The sequence below is a fragment of the Trypanosoma cruzi genome, genomic scaffold, assembly GCF_000209065.1.
Source record: "Trypanosoma cruzi strain CL Brener 1047053516747 genomic scaffold, whole genome shotgun sequence".
In the NCBI taxonomy this organism is placed as follows: domain Eukaryota; phylum Euglenozoa; class Kinetoplastea; order Trypanosomatida; family Trypanosomatidae; genus Trypanosoma; species Trypanosoma cruzi.
Genome location: NW_001849531.1, coordinates 239,566 through 254,498, shown reverse-complemented (window position 1 = coordinate 254,498; position 14,933 = coordinate 239,566). Strand labels below are relative to the sequence as shown.

The 14,933-nt window shown below is 49.9% G+C and overlaps 4 protein-coding genes and 1 non-coding gene across 5 annotated transcripts, besides 20 other annotated features; 3 read left to right on the top strand and 2 right to left on the bottom strand.

The window, feature by feature from the left end:
* On the top strand, positions 1 to 929 carry Tc00.1047053504153.10 (hypothetical protein, conserved; the record flags this gene model as incomplete). Its single annotated transcript, XM_815807.1, has 1 exon — positions 1 to 929. A coding segment is annotated over one exon (929 nt), but the record flags the coding sequence as incomplete, so codon positions are not given.
* Positions 1 to 6,946: a sequence feature (heterozygous, Esmeraldo-like haplotype).
* Positions 1,094 to 1,115: a microsatellite.
* Positions 1,475 to 1,514: a sequence feature (AT_rich).
* Positions 1,713 to 1,855: a microsatellite.
* Positions 2,057 to 2,085: a microsatellite.
* Positions 2,128 to 2,166: a sequence feature (A-rich).
* Tc00.1047053504153.20 (phosphoglycerate kinase, putative) lies at positions 2,220 to 4,940 on the top strand (the record flags this gene model as incomplete). Its single annotated transcript, XM_815808.1, has 1 exon — positions 2,220 to 4,940. The coding sequence occupies one exon, from the start codon at positions 2,220 to 2,222 to the stop codon at positions 4,938 to 4,940; it is 2,721 nt and encodes a 906-aa protein (XP_820901.1).
* Positions 5,086 to 5,124: a microsatellite.
* Positions 5,510 to 6,319, top strand: Tc00.1047053504153.30 (hypothetical protein, conserved; the record flags this gene model as incomplete). Its single annotated transcript, XM_815809.1, has 1 exon — positions 5,510 to 6,319. The coding sequence occupies one exon, from the start codon at positions 5,510 to 5,512 to the stop codon at positions 6,317 to 6,319; it is 810 nt and encodes a 269-aa protein (XP_820902.1).
* Positions 6,501 to 6,535: a microsatellite.
* Positions 6,584 to 6,610: a microsatellite.
* Positions 6,947 to 7,034: a sequence feature (areas merged during assembly that could not be assigned to a particular haplotype. This can correspond to areas where the two haplotypes were merged or to regions with more than two copies in the genome that were merged during assembly.).
* Positions 7,035 to 7,189: a sequence feature (areas merged during assembly that could not be assigned to a particular haplotype. This can correspond to areas where the two haplotypes were merged or to regions with more than two copies in the genome that were merged during assembly.).
* Positions 7,190 to 7,291: a sequence feature (haploid, non-Esmeraldo-like haplotype).
* Positions 7,292 to 8,199: a sequence feature (heterozygous, Esmeraldo-like haplotype).
* Positions 7,543 to 7,682: a mobile genetic element.
* Positions 7,543 to 11,892: a mobile genetic element.
* Positions 8,200 to 11,160: a sequence feature (areas not merged during assembly with more than two copies in the genome that could not be assigned to a particular haplotype).
* Positions 11,161 to 13,510: a sequence feature (areas merged during assembly that could not be assigned to a particular haplotype. This can correspond to areas where the two haplotypes were merged or to regions with more than two copies in the genome that were merged during assembly.).
* Positions 11,643 to 11,863: a mobile genetic element.
* Tc00.1047053504153.50 lies at positions 11,873 to 12,771 on the bottom strand (the record flags this gene model as incomplete). The annotated part of the gene is made up of 1 exon (XR_008255220.1): positions 11,873 to 12,771. It is a non-coding gene; the product is annotated as a ribosomal RNA large subunit alpha, 5' & 3' partial (ribosomal RNA).
* Positions 12,938 to 14,923, bottom strand: Tc00.1047053504153.70 (hypothetical protein, conserved; the record flags this gene model as incomplete). The annotated part of the gene is made up of 1 exon (XM_815810.1): positions 12,938 to 14,923. One exon carries the CDS (start codon positions 14,921 to 14,923, stop codon positions 12,938 to 12,940), a length of 1,986 nt encoding a protein of 661 aa, XP_820903.1.
* Positions 13,511 to 13,646: a sequence feature (areas merged during assembly that could not be assigned to a particular haplotype. This can correspond to areas where the two haplotypes were merged or to regions with more than two copies in the genome that were merged during assembly.).
* Positions 13,647 to 14,933: part of a sequence feature (areas merged during assembly that could not be assigned to a particular haplotype. This can correspond to areas where the two haplotypes were merged or to regions with more than two copies in the genome that were merged during assembly.) that runs on past the window's edge.

Sequence of the window (14,933 nt, the reverse complement as noted above, 5' to 3'; positions counted from 1 at the left end):
AGGCCATTCTGAGTATTTCCCTCTCGTCGCCGGAGGCCGCGTTAAGTACTCCGGCACGGACTGTCAAAAGCTCTCCGGTGGGAGGTACACAGCGCAATGTTGTTCGTGAAATTGTTAGTTTCCGTCTCAAACAGACTGAAAGTAACCACAACCTACTACACGGCGTGAAGTCAAGTGTTGTGGCGTGTGGGCGAACAAAAGTATGCTCACAACTGGAGCATTGGTTGTATCCAAAAAATTTTTTGGTAGAACATTTTGTGCACAGCAGTGCAAGTGCCTCTTTCTTGGACAATACGTATCTTTCTGGTCCATCACCCGCGATGATGAAGGTGCCAGTGACGGTGGTAACGCTGCATGGTGTGATGGCGTGGACCCATCTCAGCCCGCAAAATCAGTCAAGCAACGATCGAGTGGTTATTTATCGCAACTTCTCACGCTTAATTTCCGTTCAGCAAAATGATGCTGGTCGTTGGTTAATAACGAACGATATGGTGTCACTGTACCCATTTCCAGGGGACGCAGCAAGCCCGTCAAAGAAGGGTGATGCTAACGCTAGTACTCAAATCAGCTTGAGTGAGTGCCGTATTCTTTTTAGTCCCAGAGACGATCGCAGTCGTGCTGAGGTACTTGGCAGAAAAAAGAATGTACCAATGGAGGTGGTGTTGGCATTGAGTCAACATGTGAGCAATGATGCAGAGCTAATAACTGTGCTCAACGACATTGGAGGTGTGCCGCTGAGCATGTATGAGCACTGCGCCACACTAGCAGGAGAGAATATACTAGAGAGTATTCAGGTATGCCGTATAGGTAACCGGTTTGGATTGGCCCCAGAAGAAGGTTTGGAATTGCTTCGAAGGGTGGGTGGAAATTGGTGTGCTGTCGAGGAAGCGATGGCTGCAGCTGTAGGGGTAACACCACAGGCATCATAGCAGCAACCGAGGTTTTTCAAACCCCGTGGGATTTTAACTAAATTTAATCAGAATCACGACCATGGGGGATTGTCGTTTATATAACTTTGTGATGCACTTTTTTTTTTTTGCCTTTTGTTTTTGTACATGTGCCTCCGATGGTTGTTTTATTTTTTGTTGAGTTGTTTTTTTTTTTTTTTTTTTTTTCGTCCGATTTGATTATTGTGTGGTATATATTTATTTATATACCCGTGGATCCCTGTGTGGGGCATCCGTCTTTTAGACGAGTGAGTAGAGGTGGTGAAAAGAAGAAGAAAAAAAAAGGGGGAGGAGTGGAGGGGCGGAGGAAGCACGCTGGTACGGGGAATGAAGTAGATGCTTTCGTTCTCATTGCCAATGGAAACAGAATAGATAATAACGGAAATGGGCCAAAATGTGTGTTTATTTTGTTCCTTGTTCGGTCGTCCTTCTTCTTTAAATTCATAGGGACGTGAAAGAGAATCTGTCTTTGGTCTGTGTGCACCCGCAGTGGACGTATTTAGCCAGTGAGAAATTCTTGATTTTTCTTTTTAAAAAAAAAATTAACTATACATATATATATATATAGGCTTCATTCCCGCCCCTTCGCTGCGGTGAAGGGGAAAACAAAACAAAAAAAAAAAAGGGAAGAGGAAGAGGAGGGATGGCCATGACGAGGCCCGGACGAGTTTACCGCACAATATTTTGATCACATGACCGTGAAGAAGTTAAGAGCCAAAATGGCGCGACGACATCACCGAAATAGCGAGTAAACTAAAAAGACGGTGTTGTGTTTTTTTTTTTTTTTGTTTGTTTGTTGTTTAGTTGGTGTTTTTATTGTATTTATTTATCCTTATTTGTTTGCTTTTCCCCGCATTCACACACGCACACATATTGTTTTCAATTATTATTTATTTATTTATTTTTTTTTCTCTCCGCGGGGTGTTTGTTTTCCTCACGGTTTGCTCCCGTCCCCTTCCTCTCGCTGTTCTTGCGCCTCCCCACCGCCGCCACGGCCAGCCAGCGGAATTGCAGTGAATTGGGGGTTGTCCAAAGGGGGAGGATCAGCGGGAAATCAAAATAAAACGGAGGGCCACACATTTGTTTTGCCGCGGAATAAATACATAAATACACACACGCACACACACACACACACACAAAAAGAAAGAATAATAAAAGTAATACGTGTGAAGGAGACAGCAAAAAAAAAGGAGAAAAAGGAAGAAAAAAAAAAAAAAAAGACTTGAGGTGTAAATATATAACATTATATTCACCGTTAAAAAGGGTACATTGATGTCCGTTGCAGTTTTGGGGTCGAAGCGTGCCGTGTACGACATCTGGCCGCTCAAAAACAAGAAGTTTTTTGTCCTGGTGGATCCGCAGAACATTTTGGGGGAAACCACCGATTCCAACGCCACACTCAACACCATCGAATACCTGTTAAAGAAGCAGGGAGCAGTGGTGGTGGGCGCGTCGTTCGGACCCTTATGCGGTATTCCACTAAATTTGCCGCGGCAACAACGCGAGGATGCGATTGTGGCCTTCCGTCGAGAAGGAGGCAGGGGATTTAGCAACTTTTTCTTCTCGATCTCTTCCCGTATGAAGATGGAGGTGTTGAAGAGCGTGCCAGGGTTGGTGCTCCCATCCACCTGTTCTGTTGACGGCAACACCGGCAAAACACTTGTGTTTTCTCAGCTGGAGAACGCAGCAAAGTTTGATGCATTGCATCGAGTGTTCCCGAAGGCGGAATTTCCGCCTGTCTCGACGTTCCCGTTCGTAGAGGAACTTGCCAAACTTCTACCAGGCGTTACGGTGAAATTTGCCTCGGATTGTTTGCGTCCCCCGTTGCATCAGCTGAAACCGGGAGAGATATTGGTGCTTGAAAACTTGCAGTTTTACCGCAATGAGACCTCCTCGGATCAGGCAGAACGAATGGCCATGGCTGAAGTTCTTGCAGCAGATATTGATGTGTTTGTAAATGAATCCTTCGCCACAGCTAGCAAGAACCACGCAAGCAACACGGCAATTCCCAAAATTCTATACCACGGTGCTGCAGGACTTTCTGTGGATCGCGAGTTGGCATTTTTCTCCAAGTTCCTTACCCACCCCGCACGGCCGATTGCGGTGGTGGTTGCCGGGACGAATATTCCTGAGAAACTACTCATGATACGCAGTTTAATAGGCAGGGTGGACAAGATCCTCATCGCGGGACTATTAAAAATACCATTTTTGTCCGCCAAAGGATTAAGCTCTGGGAAGTCGTTGAATTTACCCGAGGTGGTAAAACGGAAACTACTGAATAGCCGCGGTGGGGACTTTGAGGAGGAAACGATTACATGTACACAATTAGCCGAGGAAATCTTGTCTTTATGTGAAGCGAAAGGGGTGGAGTTGGTTTTGCCTGTCGATCATGTGGTATCGAAGCGATTGACAAAAATCAATGACGCATCTGCTGCCGTTGTAGAGTCTATGGCTATTCCTTCTGATGTGTATGCCATGGATTGTGCTTCCAATACAATTGCTCTCTTTGCAAAATACATTCGTGAGTGTGAGTGTGTATATTGGGCCGGTACGTTTGGCTGGACCAGTTTGGGGTACCATGAAGGCACACGTGCTTTTGCCACTATTCTTGCACAGGAACGAAAATTATCCATCATTGGTGGACGTAGCACGGCCCGTGCTGTTCAACAGTTTGGTCTGGCCTCATATTTTTCCCATATTTCCGGAGGCGGGGTCTCGTGCTTAGAGCTACTTCAGGGAAACCTTCTTCCTGGAGTCGAGGCGCTCTCTGATGTGGCTCCAGAACTGGACTCCAAAAGTACGTTCTCTGTAGATGAATTATTGAGAAATCTTCCTCTTTTTTCAAGGTGCACGTCACATCAACTTAAAGCTGTGGCGCGGAAATTTGCAAGACGCATTCATGCATGCGGGGACTATCTAACATACCGAGGCGATCGTCATGTCAGTATGTGGGTGGTAGCGGATGGTGGGTTGGTGGCGCGCCTCGGCGATAACACAATAACCATTCCCCCAAGATACATTGGACGTGGACAGACCGTGGCCATGTATGACTTTATTACCCAAAGCTTTGCGACGGAAACAGTTCAGGCAGCCGTGAGTGGAACAATAACATACCAGTTAACATCCTCTTCCCTAAATGATCTCCTTCATGAGCATCCTGACTTGGCAGCGCAATTTCTGCAAAATGTTTCGGAGCCGTTATGTCTCATGGCAAATGAAGAGTACCAAGAGCAAACTTCTTTGTGCCCGGCCTTGCGTCGTGCGGCAGCTTGCTCCCGCGTGCCGAGTTCATATGGCGTGCCAAAGGAATGGGGTTTGGTTGAGGACATAGTACAGGATGTCGTGTCAACTGTGGTTTTGCAGAAATTGACAATGCAGTACATTGATTACCCCGCTCTTCCTCCCAATCATCAGGTAAAACACATTTGGGATAAAATAAAGTGTCATGGCGCCCTTTTTCCCGCTGTAGGTGCAAGTGTTTTACGTGCTTTTGTGTACCACAAAGTTGTTCCGCTCGGGTTAATGCACGCATCCATTGTCACGGCTGTCGCTGCTGCACCGCTGCGTTTGGTGGCAATGGGTGTCACATGGCGTGGTCTGACGTACAAGGCAATATTGGACGAAGCAATGGTATCAGTAGCTGTCAGTTGGGCTCCAACGGTGGCGTATGCAGGCTTTCTCGTCACACAGCGCCGTTTGGAACTTCTCAAGAGATCGAGGTGTTCACGTATTGTGCAGCTTCTCATCATGGCCATTATTAGAGTTATTTTGGGATTTGTTGTTTTTTCCCTGTTGTTTCGCCGCTGCGATGAGATTGGGTCCACGTCTCTCTTTGGGATATTCAGGAAAGATGCCTTTAAGGCGTACGAGTTGAAGCAGGTGATCTCGGTGTTTTTGCGTTACGTGGTGCATTTGCTGCTGGGCGTGGTGCGGAAGACAAGCGCGTACACGAAGTCAATTCAACATGGACGCCAACTGTTGGACCGCAAGTAGAATGAGCGAAATAAAAAAAAAAGTGGGAGGATGGATGGTTGTTGGGGATGGCCATCTTTTTTTTGGTTTGGTTTGGTTTGTTTTTGTTATTTTTCCTCGGTTGTCCTTTTCCATTGGCTTCATCCCTTTGTGTGTGTCTGTGTGTGAGGGAGAGAGAAAGAGAGAGAGAGAGAGAGAGAGAGAGCGATGTCTCCAGCACGCACCCCCGTGCGAGGTCGACTGGGGGGAAGAAGTGTGTCAAAAGGAGGCCAACAAAAACAAACGGCGCGGAAGGTGATGTACACGAAGTTTTTGAGGAATTTCCGAGGCGCCCTGCAGCGTTGCAGTTCCCCTTTTCTTCCTTTCTCTCTCCCTCTCATAACACTTGCTGCGGAAAGAAGTCGGAGGTAACAAAAACTCACACACATACACATACATACGCCAATAGGCAATATAATACACATATAAATATTTGTGTACCGAAGGGAAGGACCCACAAGGGCCATAAGTGTCAGGCATATTACGAAAAGAAACCGATTTAAAAAAGAATTACCATTGCATTCAACAAAGGACATCAAAAGAAGAAAAAAATGTCTTGCTGCTCCAAGATTCCTCAAACCGCAGACAAGGAACTTGATGAAAACGGTGTGTACCTAGAGAACATTACCAAAACCTTTAAGCTTTTTGAGAAGAGTATTGCCGAAACTCTCAACACATACCAAATGTTGATGAATTCATTCGAGAAGGTGGCACAATGCTTTGTGGAAATCGCGGGGGGAAGCAGCAAGAACATGGTGGGCTTGGCTGATGGGTTTAAGGAGGGAATGCGGAAGCTGAGGGATGGGCCGACTCTATCAGGATTGCAGATGGACATCACACGTTATGTGAAGGAAGGCCTCCCACCTCTTATGGCCGAACGGAATAAAGTCTACAAGCTGTACAAGCGCGCGAAGGAGTTGAAGAAAGCGGAGGATACGTACCGCTACAAGATTGGCGAAATGGAGAGGGATTTCGCAAGGAAGAACCGTCCGCTTGGTGAAAGCAAGTCCTACGCCAAGTTGGGTAAAAACCGCGAACGCGCAACCATTAAATACCAGGGAAAGAAGCAGGAATTTGTGACTGCCATGGAAATGTTCAAGGATCTCGTTGAACGGTTTCTGGGGACCTCGCTGCCTGGATATGCGGCGTGCACAAGCTCCTTCTCGAGGCATTTGGGGCAAGTGATGGAGGCATACGTCTCGGGTGAGCATTCGATTAGCTCAAGCAATGGAAGCCCCTTGAACCTGTCGAAACACAGACCGTCACAGAGGAATTCCGATCCAACTGTGGACCAATTGGCCCACGAAAATCAAGGAAAAAACCCACTCTCACTTGAAGAGCAGTATTACCAAGTTGAATAGGTAAAATAGCAGGTGAGGATCAATTTAAAGGAAGGAGAAAAAAAAAAAAAAGGTGAGAAACCACCCGTTGTAAGCAGTTATCTATCAATTTTTATATGGCAGACACACCTTTCTGGTTGTTATTTTTGCTGTCTGCACTTTTTTCATGTGTACACAAAAATGTGGGCATATACTGCATTGTTTTTTTTTTTTGTTTTTGTTTGTTTGTTTTTATTTGCTGATTTTTAAATTCTTGCCAATAATCATGATCGGCCCCCGTGTGTGTTTTTTTCGTTTTTTTTTTTTTTTTTTCCGTCATGTGCGCCTTTATGCGCACCTTCTTGAAAGATTTCCTCGGCCCGGGGCCGGCAGAGTGTGTAAAAAGAGCCATCAGACGCCCCCCCACTTAACGGATCTTGTTCCATCCACATTGGCGTCGTCTTTTGGTTCCGGGGTCCAGCGGCACACATGAATGCTTTCTCCGTCTCCGAATGCGGGTGGACCCGAAAAGCCACCGACCACACGAGACGCGAAGAAGCCTTTAGAACGAATGTGCGTCTGGAGATAGGGCCCCGCAGAAGACGGCGCCTCTTGTTGAACCCAATTGTAGTATGTGCGTGTGTGTTTTTGTTTTGTTTTACTGACCACCTGATTTTTATTTTCGAACACACCGCGTTGGAAGGCAGCGAGTATAATTTCCTTTCTGCCGTCTCGCTCGCCCCCTTCACTACTCCCCACGCGGCGGGGAGCCCGGTGACTGTGGAGAGGCTTTTTTTAAAAACTGCCACTCGGTAAGTTCACAAGGCGCCCATTTATTATTAAGCGTTGGAGGAATTTTATGTAAATTGAGGACAGCGAGGGTACGGAATCAAACTGCGATATTTTGTTTCCTGTATTTTTTCCTTGCGTGGGAGCGGGAGGAGGAGGAAGCCTCATCCAGACGCATGCTCTGTTTCTTTCTTTGCCGTTTTTATTTATGCGTGCATATTTTTGTTGTTGTTGTTGTTTTTGCGGGTTGTCGCTTCCACACGAAGGTGGCGGGCATTTTTGCACAGGAAAGGGGAAGGCACCGGGGTCATGATGGGCAAACCAGCGCTGCAGAAAGTTTGGGCTGTGGTGAAAAAGAAAGCTAACCGTGGGAAGATGGATGGATTACCTTGCAACTGTTAACAACAAAAATTGGGGCCCGTTCTCCCCCACTGGCGATGCACCTCCACTCTCCCAACAAAACGGTGTGACTTCGTAGGAGCTCGCGAAGAGAATGATCGCGGGGGAGCTGGCCAACCCTAATGAATGCATATATGTATGTATCCCTGCCAAAACGAACACACACGTTTTTATGACACTTTTTCCGTCTTGCGAATTTTGGGCAGGCCACGACTTTAAGGACATCAGGGGAAAATTGACGTGTAGAGGACTTTACTTATTTTATTTCATGTTTACAGACACAGCGAGGTTGGTTTAAGGAAATGGCATTGGCTTGTTTTACTCGGCCTCCCAGTCCAGCGATATTGGTGTCCCTATTTCAGAATTGGTACGCCAGCATGGCGCTATCCAGGTGCAGCTCACCGTTGTGGATGAAAACAGCCCGTCGGATGCAACGCTAACTGTGGCCACCCCGATGACAGGCTTGCGCTTGATTTTGGGAAACATCGCCAATCACAGGGAGGATTCGAGCCTTACAGGACATATTGCGAATCGCCGGGCGCCTCAAGTATTAAATTTTGAGACTCAATCGCTCCTGCCCATTGTGTGGGAGCGGCCCGGGAGTTGAGGGTCCAGCAAGGGGCTCGTAATTCCTGAAAGGGATCGCTTGAGCACGGACCACGCCCACACCGTCGCGGAAGTGCGGAATGGAAGCGCCCGGCTTAAGTCGCAGGTGGAAGAGGCGCATAATAGCAGCCTATCGGCGTGCGAATGTCGCATTGCGGTCGTCGACGGCCTTATTGCAGAACGAGAATACGTGCTCGCCGGACGCGAACGGCAAGTGGAGGCTAACCGCGCCCAACTACAGGAACGAGAGGCACGCGTTAGCGCAAGAGGAGCGCGGCGAACCGTTACGCACGGCCCAACGAAGTCCGGCGCGAGAGAGACGGCAGGTTATTCTCCAGACGTCTCAGGGTGATTTTGGGTGGCCACATTTCCGTCTTTCCACGCTTTTACCTTCCCGCACTTTCTCTTGGACGCCCATTCTGGCACAGAAGAAGAGGAACGGTGTTTTCCCGCTTTCGACGCCACCACTTGGGCCACGCGTGTTTGGAATGAGAGCGTTTCCGGAGTCGTTGTCGACCTTCGGGGCGCATACGATTGTTGGCAACAGGCGGAAGGCCACGCTCAATTTGCCTTTGACAATTTGGTCGAGTGGATCGGCGTGCTGGGAGCGGAGCGGGATCCCACCGATCAGTTCATGGATTCAGGCAGGTCCCTACTGAATACATTCCGGAGGCAGCTCACGATCGCAACCGAACATAGCATCCGGCTTTCCAAACCGCGCGCCCGTCTTTACACTGCCGCACATGAAGCTGACGCCTTTGCGGGGGCAGCCCAGCTTCTCGCGGAACGGCGAGGGACGCAACGATTGTCGTGATGCCGGTTGTGTCGCATTTGTGGGCACGAAGCGTCTACATGCAATGCCCGAGGCGCACCCAGAGGGAATTACTCGCAGCGCGGATGGCCGTGAAAAAGCGGCGGAGGGGCCGCCCGCTGCCTATGAAGGCGGACGACAGCAGCCTCATCCGTTCCACCGCCTCCCACCATCCGCACCGCGCCACCGACGCTTCATCCGGACTTTCGAATTGCCCGACGCAATCGTCGAGAAGGGCAATGGCGCTTATCCGCTACCGACGCTCGACTGTGGTACGAAACACCGACAGTTCCGCCGCGGGCCAGGCACAGGAGGAGGGCGAACGAGGCGGCTCGAGAGATGCGTGCCCCGCCAGCGTGGGAGCAGGCAATGTCTCTAGCGGGGCAATTCGCAACCTTTTGCCGCACGCACGAACAGCGGATCAGCGAGGAGAGCCGCGTGACCTTTTTGATGGCTGTGCTAGATGTGGCTCCACGGACCAGACCGCAGCACGCCAGGATGCTGCGGTCCATGTTGCAAATGAATCGGGCCCCGCTGGACATAGTGATTCTGGGGTTGCAAAAAATCGCGGCGCGATCGGAAAAGAAGCAGGTCCGCTCATCGACAAAGAAAGGGACCGAGGAATGTATCCGCAGCCTGGCCGATTGGAAGGAACGGGTTGTTTTTCGACTTGCGTGGATGACTGCGAGATGTTGGTTTGAGATTGCGGCCTTAACCCCCGACAATTTCACACTGGAGCCGGACGGTACCTTAATTTTGGATTGGTCCGTGGCGCGAAAGACGGCGAGGGCGGACCCCCACCGCGCCTCACGGTTCGTCAGGATACGAGGGCAGGACGCGTTTGACACAACGAAAATCTCGCGAATATTACTAATGCTCAAGTCGAACGAGCTCTGGCTACTTGGTGTGCCACGGCGCATTCCACAAAACGCGGTGCGTTGAGGTGCGCTGCTCAAACCGTGGAGACTCACAATTTGGACCCACACGTGATCACGCAGTTGGCGAAGCGCGTCAATCCGTTCGACCTTCCCCAGAATACTGTTCGATATTTGGGGAATTGCAACACAATGCTGACCCAGGTGTCGTCGCCGGTCGCATTGATGTGAAGGGGAGAGGCTGCGGAAGGGCAGGAACCCTGGTTGAGAGCAGAGCAACGTTTTTTCATGATTTTAATCACAATCATGCTGCTACAATAACGAGACAAGCGACAAGGACGCGTCTGGCCACTCTACAAGATGAACACGCTATCCCGTTACAGCGAGTCAACGTGCCCGTATTGAATACCAAAGTGGATCATGAGTCGGTTGAACCCGGCCACCTTGGAGAGACTCATGCAAGTTTGGGGACTCGTCGGGCGGTCCCCTTTCCCTCCGTCTTCCTCCGGTAAAGCGCGCGAAACTCACGGAGGATTCCAACCGCTGACGCGCGATTGTTACGAACAGCAGGAATTATCGAGGACGCTTCGTCCACAATAACAGGCGGATGGACAAGACCTTTTTCGGTTGTGGAGGAGAAAACCACCGGTTTACGACGACGATGGATTGCGTGGCCACGCGACAAGAACAGAGACGACCCTTATGAGGCGAATTTCCCTCTTTTACACATTTCCCATTATTTGCCGCCTGTGATGGCCGAGGCCGCTCCCTGCCTGGATTTAAAGGCATCCTTTTTTCAAGTCTCTTTACCGCGGGAGACTCGGCATCTCTTTCGATGCCGCGTGGAGGACGGCACGCTGGAGGAGCTCACGCGGCTCCCAATGGGATACAAGGCCAGCCCAGAAATTCTCCAGATTATTACTTCGGCAATTGCGGGGGTGACGACGGTGACTCACTTCCTCTGGGCTGCACCTCCATTGGTGCGTATCGACGTTTGGATCGGTAATATACGCATTGCAGGGTCTAAAAGCGACGCGACATTGTGGGGAGCCCCAGTGCTTCGTAATGCGGACGGCCGTCGCGCAACGATAGGGGAGGACCGCGAATCGGGCGCCACTCAGTGCACCTTCCTGGGGGTGCGGTTTGATGAAACTCACGCCGAGCGGTGCCCCTGAGTGGAAGGTTTTTCCGGTCTGTATGCGCCGTGCTGTCGCTCAATTCTTTAACCATCGCGGAAATGGAGGTTATGGCGTCACGCTTTTTAAACGCGGCTGCCATTTTGGGCACGCAATTATGCGACTACTACCTTTTCATCAAGGCAGTGCGACGACGATTATCCGCACTTAACCGGGGGATTGTGCAGGAGAAATCCCCGGCGAACCTTCCGCTGTCAGCGGCTGGTTTGGGCGAGAGATGAGGGCACAGCATCGAGAATATAATCGCAAGCGAATCATCAAGCCCACGGAAAAGGCATCGGCCGCCATCATCACGGATGCATCGCTCCGTGGATGGGGAGCCGTTTTAATTCCAGACTCCGTCGACGTTAAAATTGCCGGAGGAAAATGGGAGAGGAAGCCTTTTCTTATCATGCAGGCCGAGGCACGCGCGGTACGCTTAGCCTTACCGGCCTTTTCCGCCATCTTGCCATCCACCATGGACGTTTGGGTGGGCAACACTTCGCTACAAGGAGCGGCGAATAAAGGCAGCCCAAAATCACACGCGTTGACGTGGGAGCTGCAACGGATTTATGAGTTTTTGGACTCTCGCGGAATACAGGCATCCTTTGCCTACGTGCGATCAGCGGACAACCCCCGCAGACGGCATATCACGCGGTTGTGTTTTTACACTTCAGGACTTGGCGAGGGGGTGGGACTTGCGAAGGGGAGCGGCGGGGTCTTGTGAGTGGAGGAAACCAAAGTCCGCCACTTCGTAAGTAATAATATTTAAAATCCTAACTGAGAGAGACAAAGGACGATGCTAGTGGTCCACAGAATTCTATGTATTGAAAATAAAACATTGAAGCAATTAACTAACGAACCTTTTTTCCTAACTTGTTTGGTTTCTTGAGATAATTTCAGGATCCGGCCAGCTGCCCAGAAGATTATTCTGCTCAGTATCCAACGTTGCATGTTAAATAGTTTTCCGTTAGATCTTTGCTGCGCCAACCAAGATCTGGACTAGAGGCTGGTCCATCTGAGGCTCACGCCATCAGCTTCGTCCTTACCTCCACGCCACATCTACATCGGAAGGGCTACACTTTCTCACGCACACAAAAGTTGCCTTTTGCCGCCCTTACCAAAGGAATAATGGGCAATCACTAATTGGGCTTGAGCGTCATCCATTTTCGGGGCCGGTGGATTCGGTTGGTGAGTTGTTACACACTCCTTAGCGGATGCCGACTTCCATGGCCACCGTCCAACTGTCCCTATCCACCAACACCCTTTTCACGTATCGAGAATGAGCCCATAAGTTTTGACGCCACATATCCCTAAGCGGTTCATTCCGCATCGCCTGCTCCGCTTACCGAAGAAGGCCCACTTGGTGCCTTAATTCTTGTCTGTCCGGCCTTGCTAAAAAATTTTGGCTAAGGCGCGGTTTGTTTGCACATTTAAAGTTTGAGAATAGGTCGATATTCTAAGAACACCAATGCCTCTAATCATTTGCTTTACCGCACAATACTTTTTCAAGCAAGCACCAGCTATCCTGAGGGAAACTTCGATGTGAACCAGCTACTAGGTGGTTCGATGAGTCTTTCGCTCCGATACCCAAATCATGCGAGCGATTTGCACGTCAGCATCGCTACAGGCCTCCACCCGAGTTTCCCCGGGCTTCACCTTGTTCAGGCATAGTTCACCACCTTTCGGGTCCAAACAGGCACACTCCAACTCAACCCACGGGGGGCCGGTCGGTGTTGGGCAACAACAAATAATATATGGTAAATAAAGTGTGCACACTACAGATGCAATTTGCATCTCCCTTTCAGTACGAGAGAAGTACTGGCAACGATATCTTCTGAGAGAGAAGAGGGAGGGGGAAACGAAGAGTTGTTTTTCGATTTCCCGGCCAAAACAAAAGGAAAAAACGAGACCAACAGCAGAAAAACAAATTTTAGAACCCCCACCAAAACAAGAACAGCAACAAACAAGAAAAAAAGAAAATCGATGGCGAACCAAATTTGATTTACAACCGCGTCATGTTCGCAGGCGTCCCAAGAAAGAGCGTTCGAAAGACTTCATTAAGAAAGTTTGGGTGATACTTGCAGGCGCGCTGGCAGTCGGGGCCGTACGTGATCTCGAGCAGCGTCGGTTCCAGACTCTTCGTCCCGCGAGTGTCGTCCAACGTTTCGCGCAGCATAACGTCAACGCCGTAAATTGCACGGCAGCGACGGCGATCGGCGCCACTGACTTTCACGATGCCAAACGCTGCGCGAAGCATTTTCAGGACCTTTGGGTAAACATCCCGGGCCCAAAGGGAGTCACCGTACCCTTTGCCGGCGTATTCCGCATTGAATTCCTCAATAAACTCCGAATGATGCAGCTGAATGAGCTTTTCGGGGTTTGCATAGTTCATAACTGTCCAGTGTTTTTCATAACGATCAAACTCGTTCAGGGCGTAGTCTTCCAACGCAAAACGAGTCCAAAACACATTGTACACGTACGCCTCCATTGGCGTTTCCTCCGACACAAACGACCGCACGGCCACGATGAAACGAAGATCAAATTTACGTCGACGCAGAGTAGCGCTATTCGCAATATATTTGCACACCACTTTGGGACCCGTTTCAATGGCTTTTAACAATGCCTTTAAATTGGAAGAAACCGTCATATCGACGCTTCGGGCCAAATTGATTGGTTTCGTAATCCATAAGTTCGTTCCATCAACGCTGCGCAAGAGGCGAGTGTCATCTTGGGTTACCACAACATCCGGATCTGCACCGTTCAATTGCATCTGTCGCGCCATAAAGTCCCCAATAAATTCACGAAGCTGCGAAGTGGTGTCATAGCTTGCTTGGAACCACTCCACATACCCGTAGTGTTCCTGGATAAGTCGCGTAAGACCCTGTTTGCTTGTGAAGAGCCTCTCCTCGGGGAATTGAGAAATAAACTGCGCATGCTGGAAAGGGGCGAGGTCATGAATAGGATCGTGGAAAATCCACATCACCTGCGCCTCCCGCGGAAGGTCCACCAACAGAAACGATCGAGCATCTGTAAGATTCGCAGAGACCAGTTTGCTATCTGTGAATACACGCAAGGGCAGTTTCGCCCTTAACTCTTCGTTGTTTCTTCTTTCTGGTAGCGGTGCAGCGAGCGATGCGGTGGGAGGGCGGTGCATTGCAGCATCGTTATCATTTCTGTCAACATGACCCTCCGCTGTGGCCAAAACCGCCTCCAGCCTGCCCGCCAATCGCCGCCACGCCTCCACACAGACACGTTTCGCATCCACGTAACTTTCGCCCCCCGCTGGTCCGTACAGGAGCTCCACTACCTCCTTTCCCCCCGCACTTTCTAGCACAGAGGCGGCTTTCTGTGTGGCGATGGTGCCTTCCTCCATATCTTCCACACACCACATCGCAGAGAAGACACCGCCCTTTTCTGGGAAGCAGAGGGGAATAGGCTCCAGTTTCATGTTGCCAGGTTCACCCGTCACCACCTTGATTGCGCTTCCAACCTCATCGTGAATAAACCAGGTGTTTTCATACTGAGAATCCTCCTCAAAAACTTCATTGGGTAGTCTATAGGAGCCCACTTTTGTCCACATGTGATCAAATACAGTTTGTGTATCTTCCTTCGCACTTGTGTGTGATAACTTGAGCGAGAGAATGCGGCCCAAACGCTCGCGAAGCGTAGCGTTCGCCTCCAGGTGTTCACAAAACTCGCGGAGGCGAAATGTACAACAGTGATCCACAAGCCATATGTCTTCTTTTGCTCGCAAATCCCTCGTAGCAACAAGGACATATTCGTTGCTGGCCGACGCTTCGGCTTCTTGCAGGGAATTCGCATCTCCCTCGGACTCCGCATCCGCCACGGCAGCCAATGAAAAAAAATCGCCCGCGTCAAAGATGTCATTGCGCAGCTTCTCATCCAGCCGTCGCTGCAAGTGCTCTGTTAGACCGTGCGCCTCAAACCAGGTGGATAAAAGTCGTGAAAAGTCCTCGAATGTGTTCATTGCTCCGGGA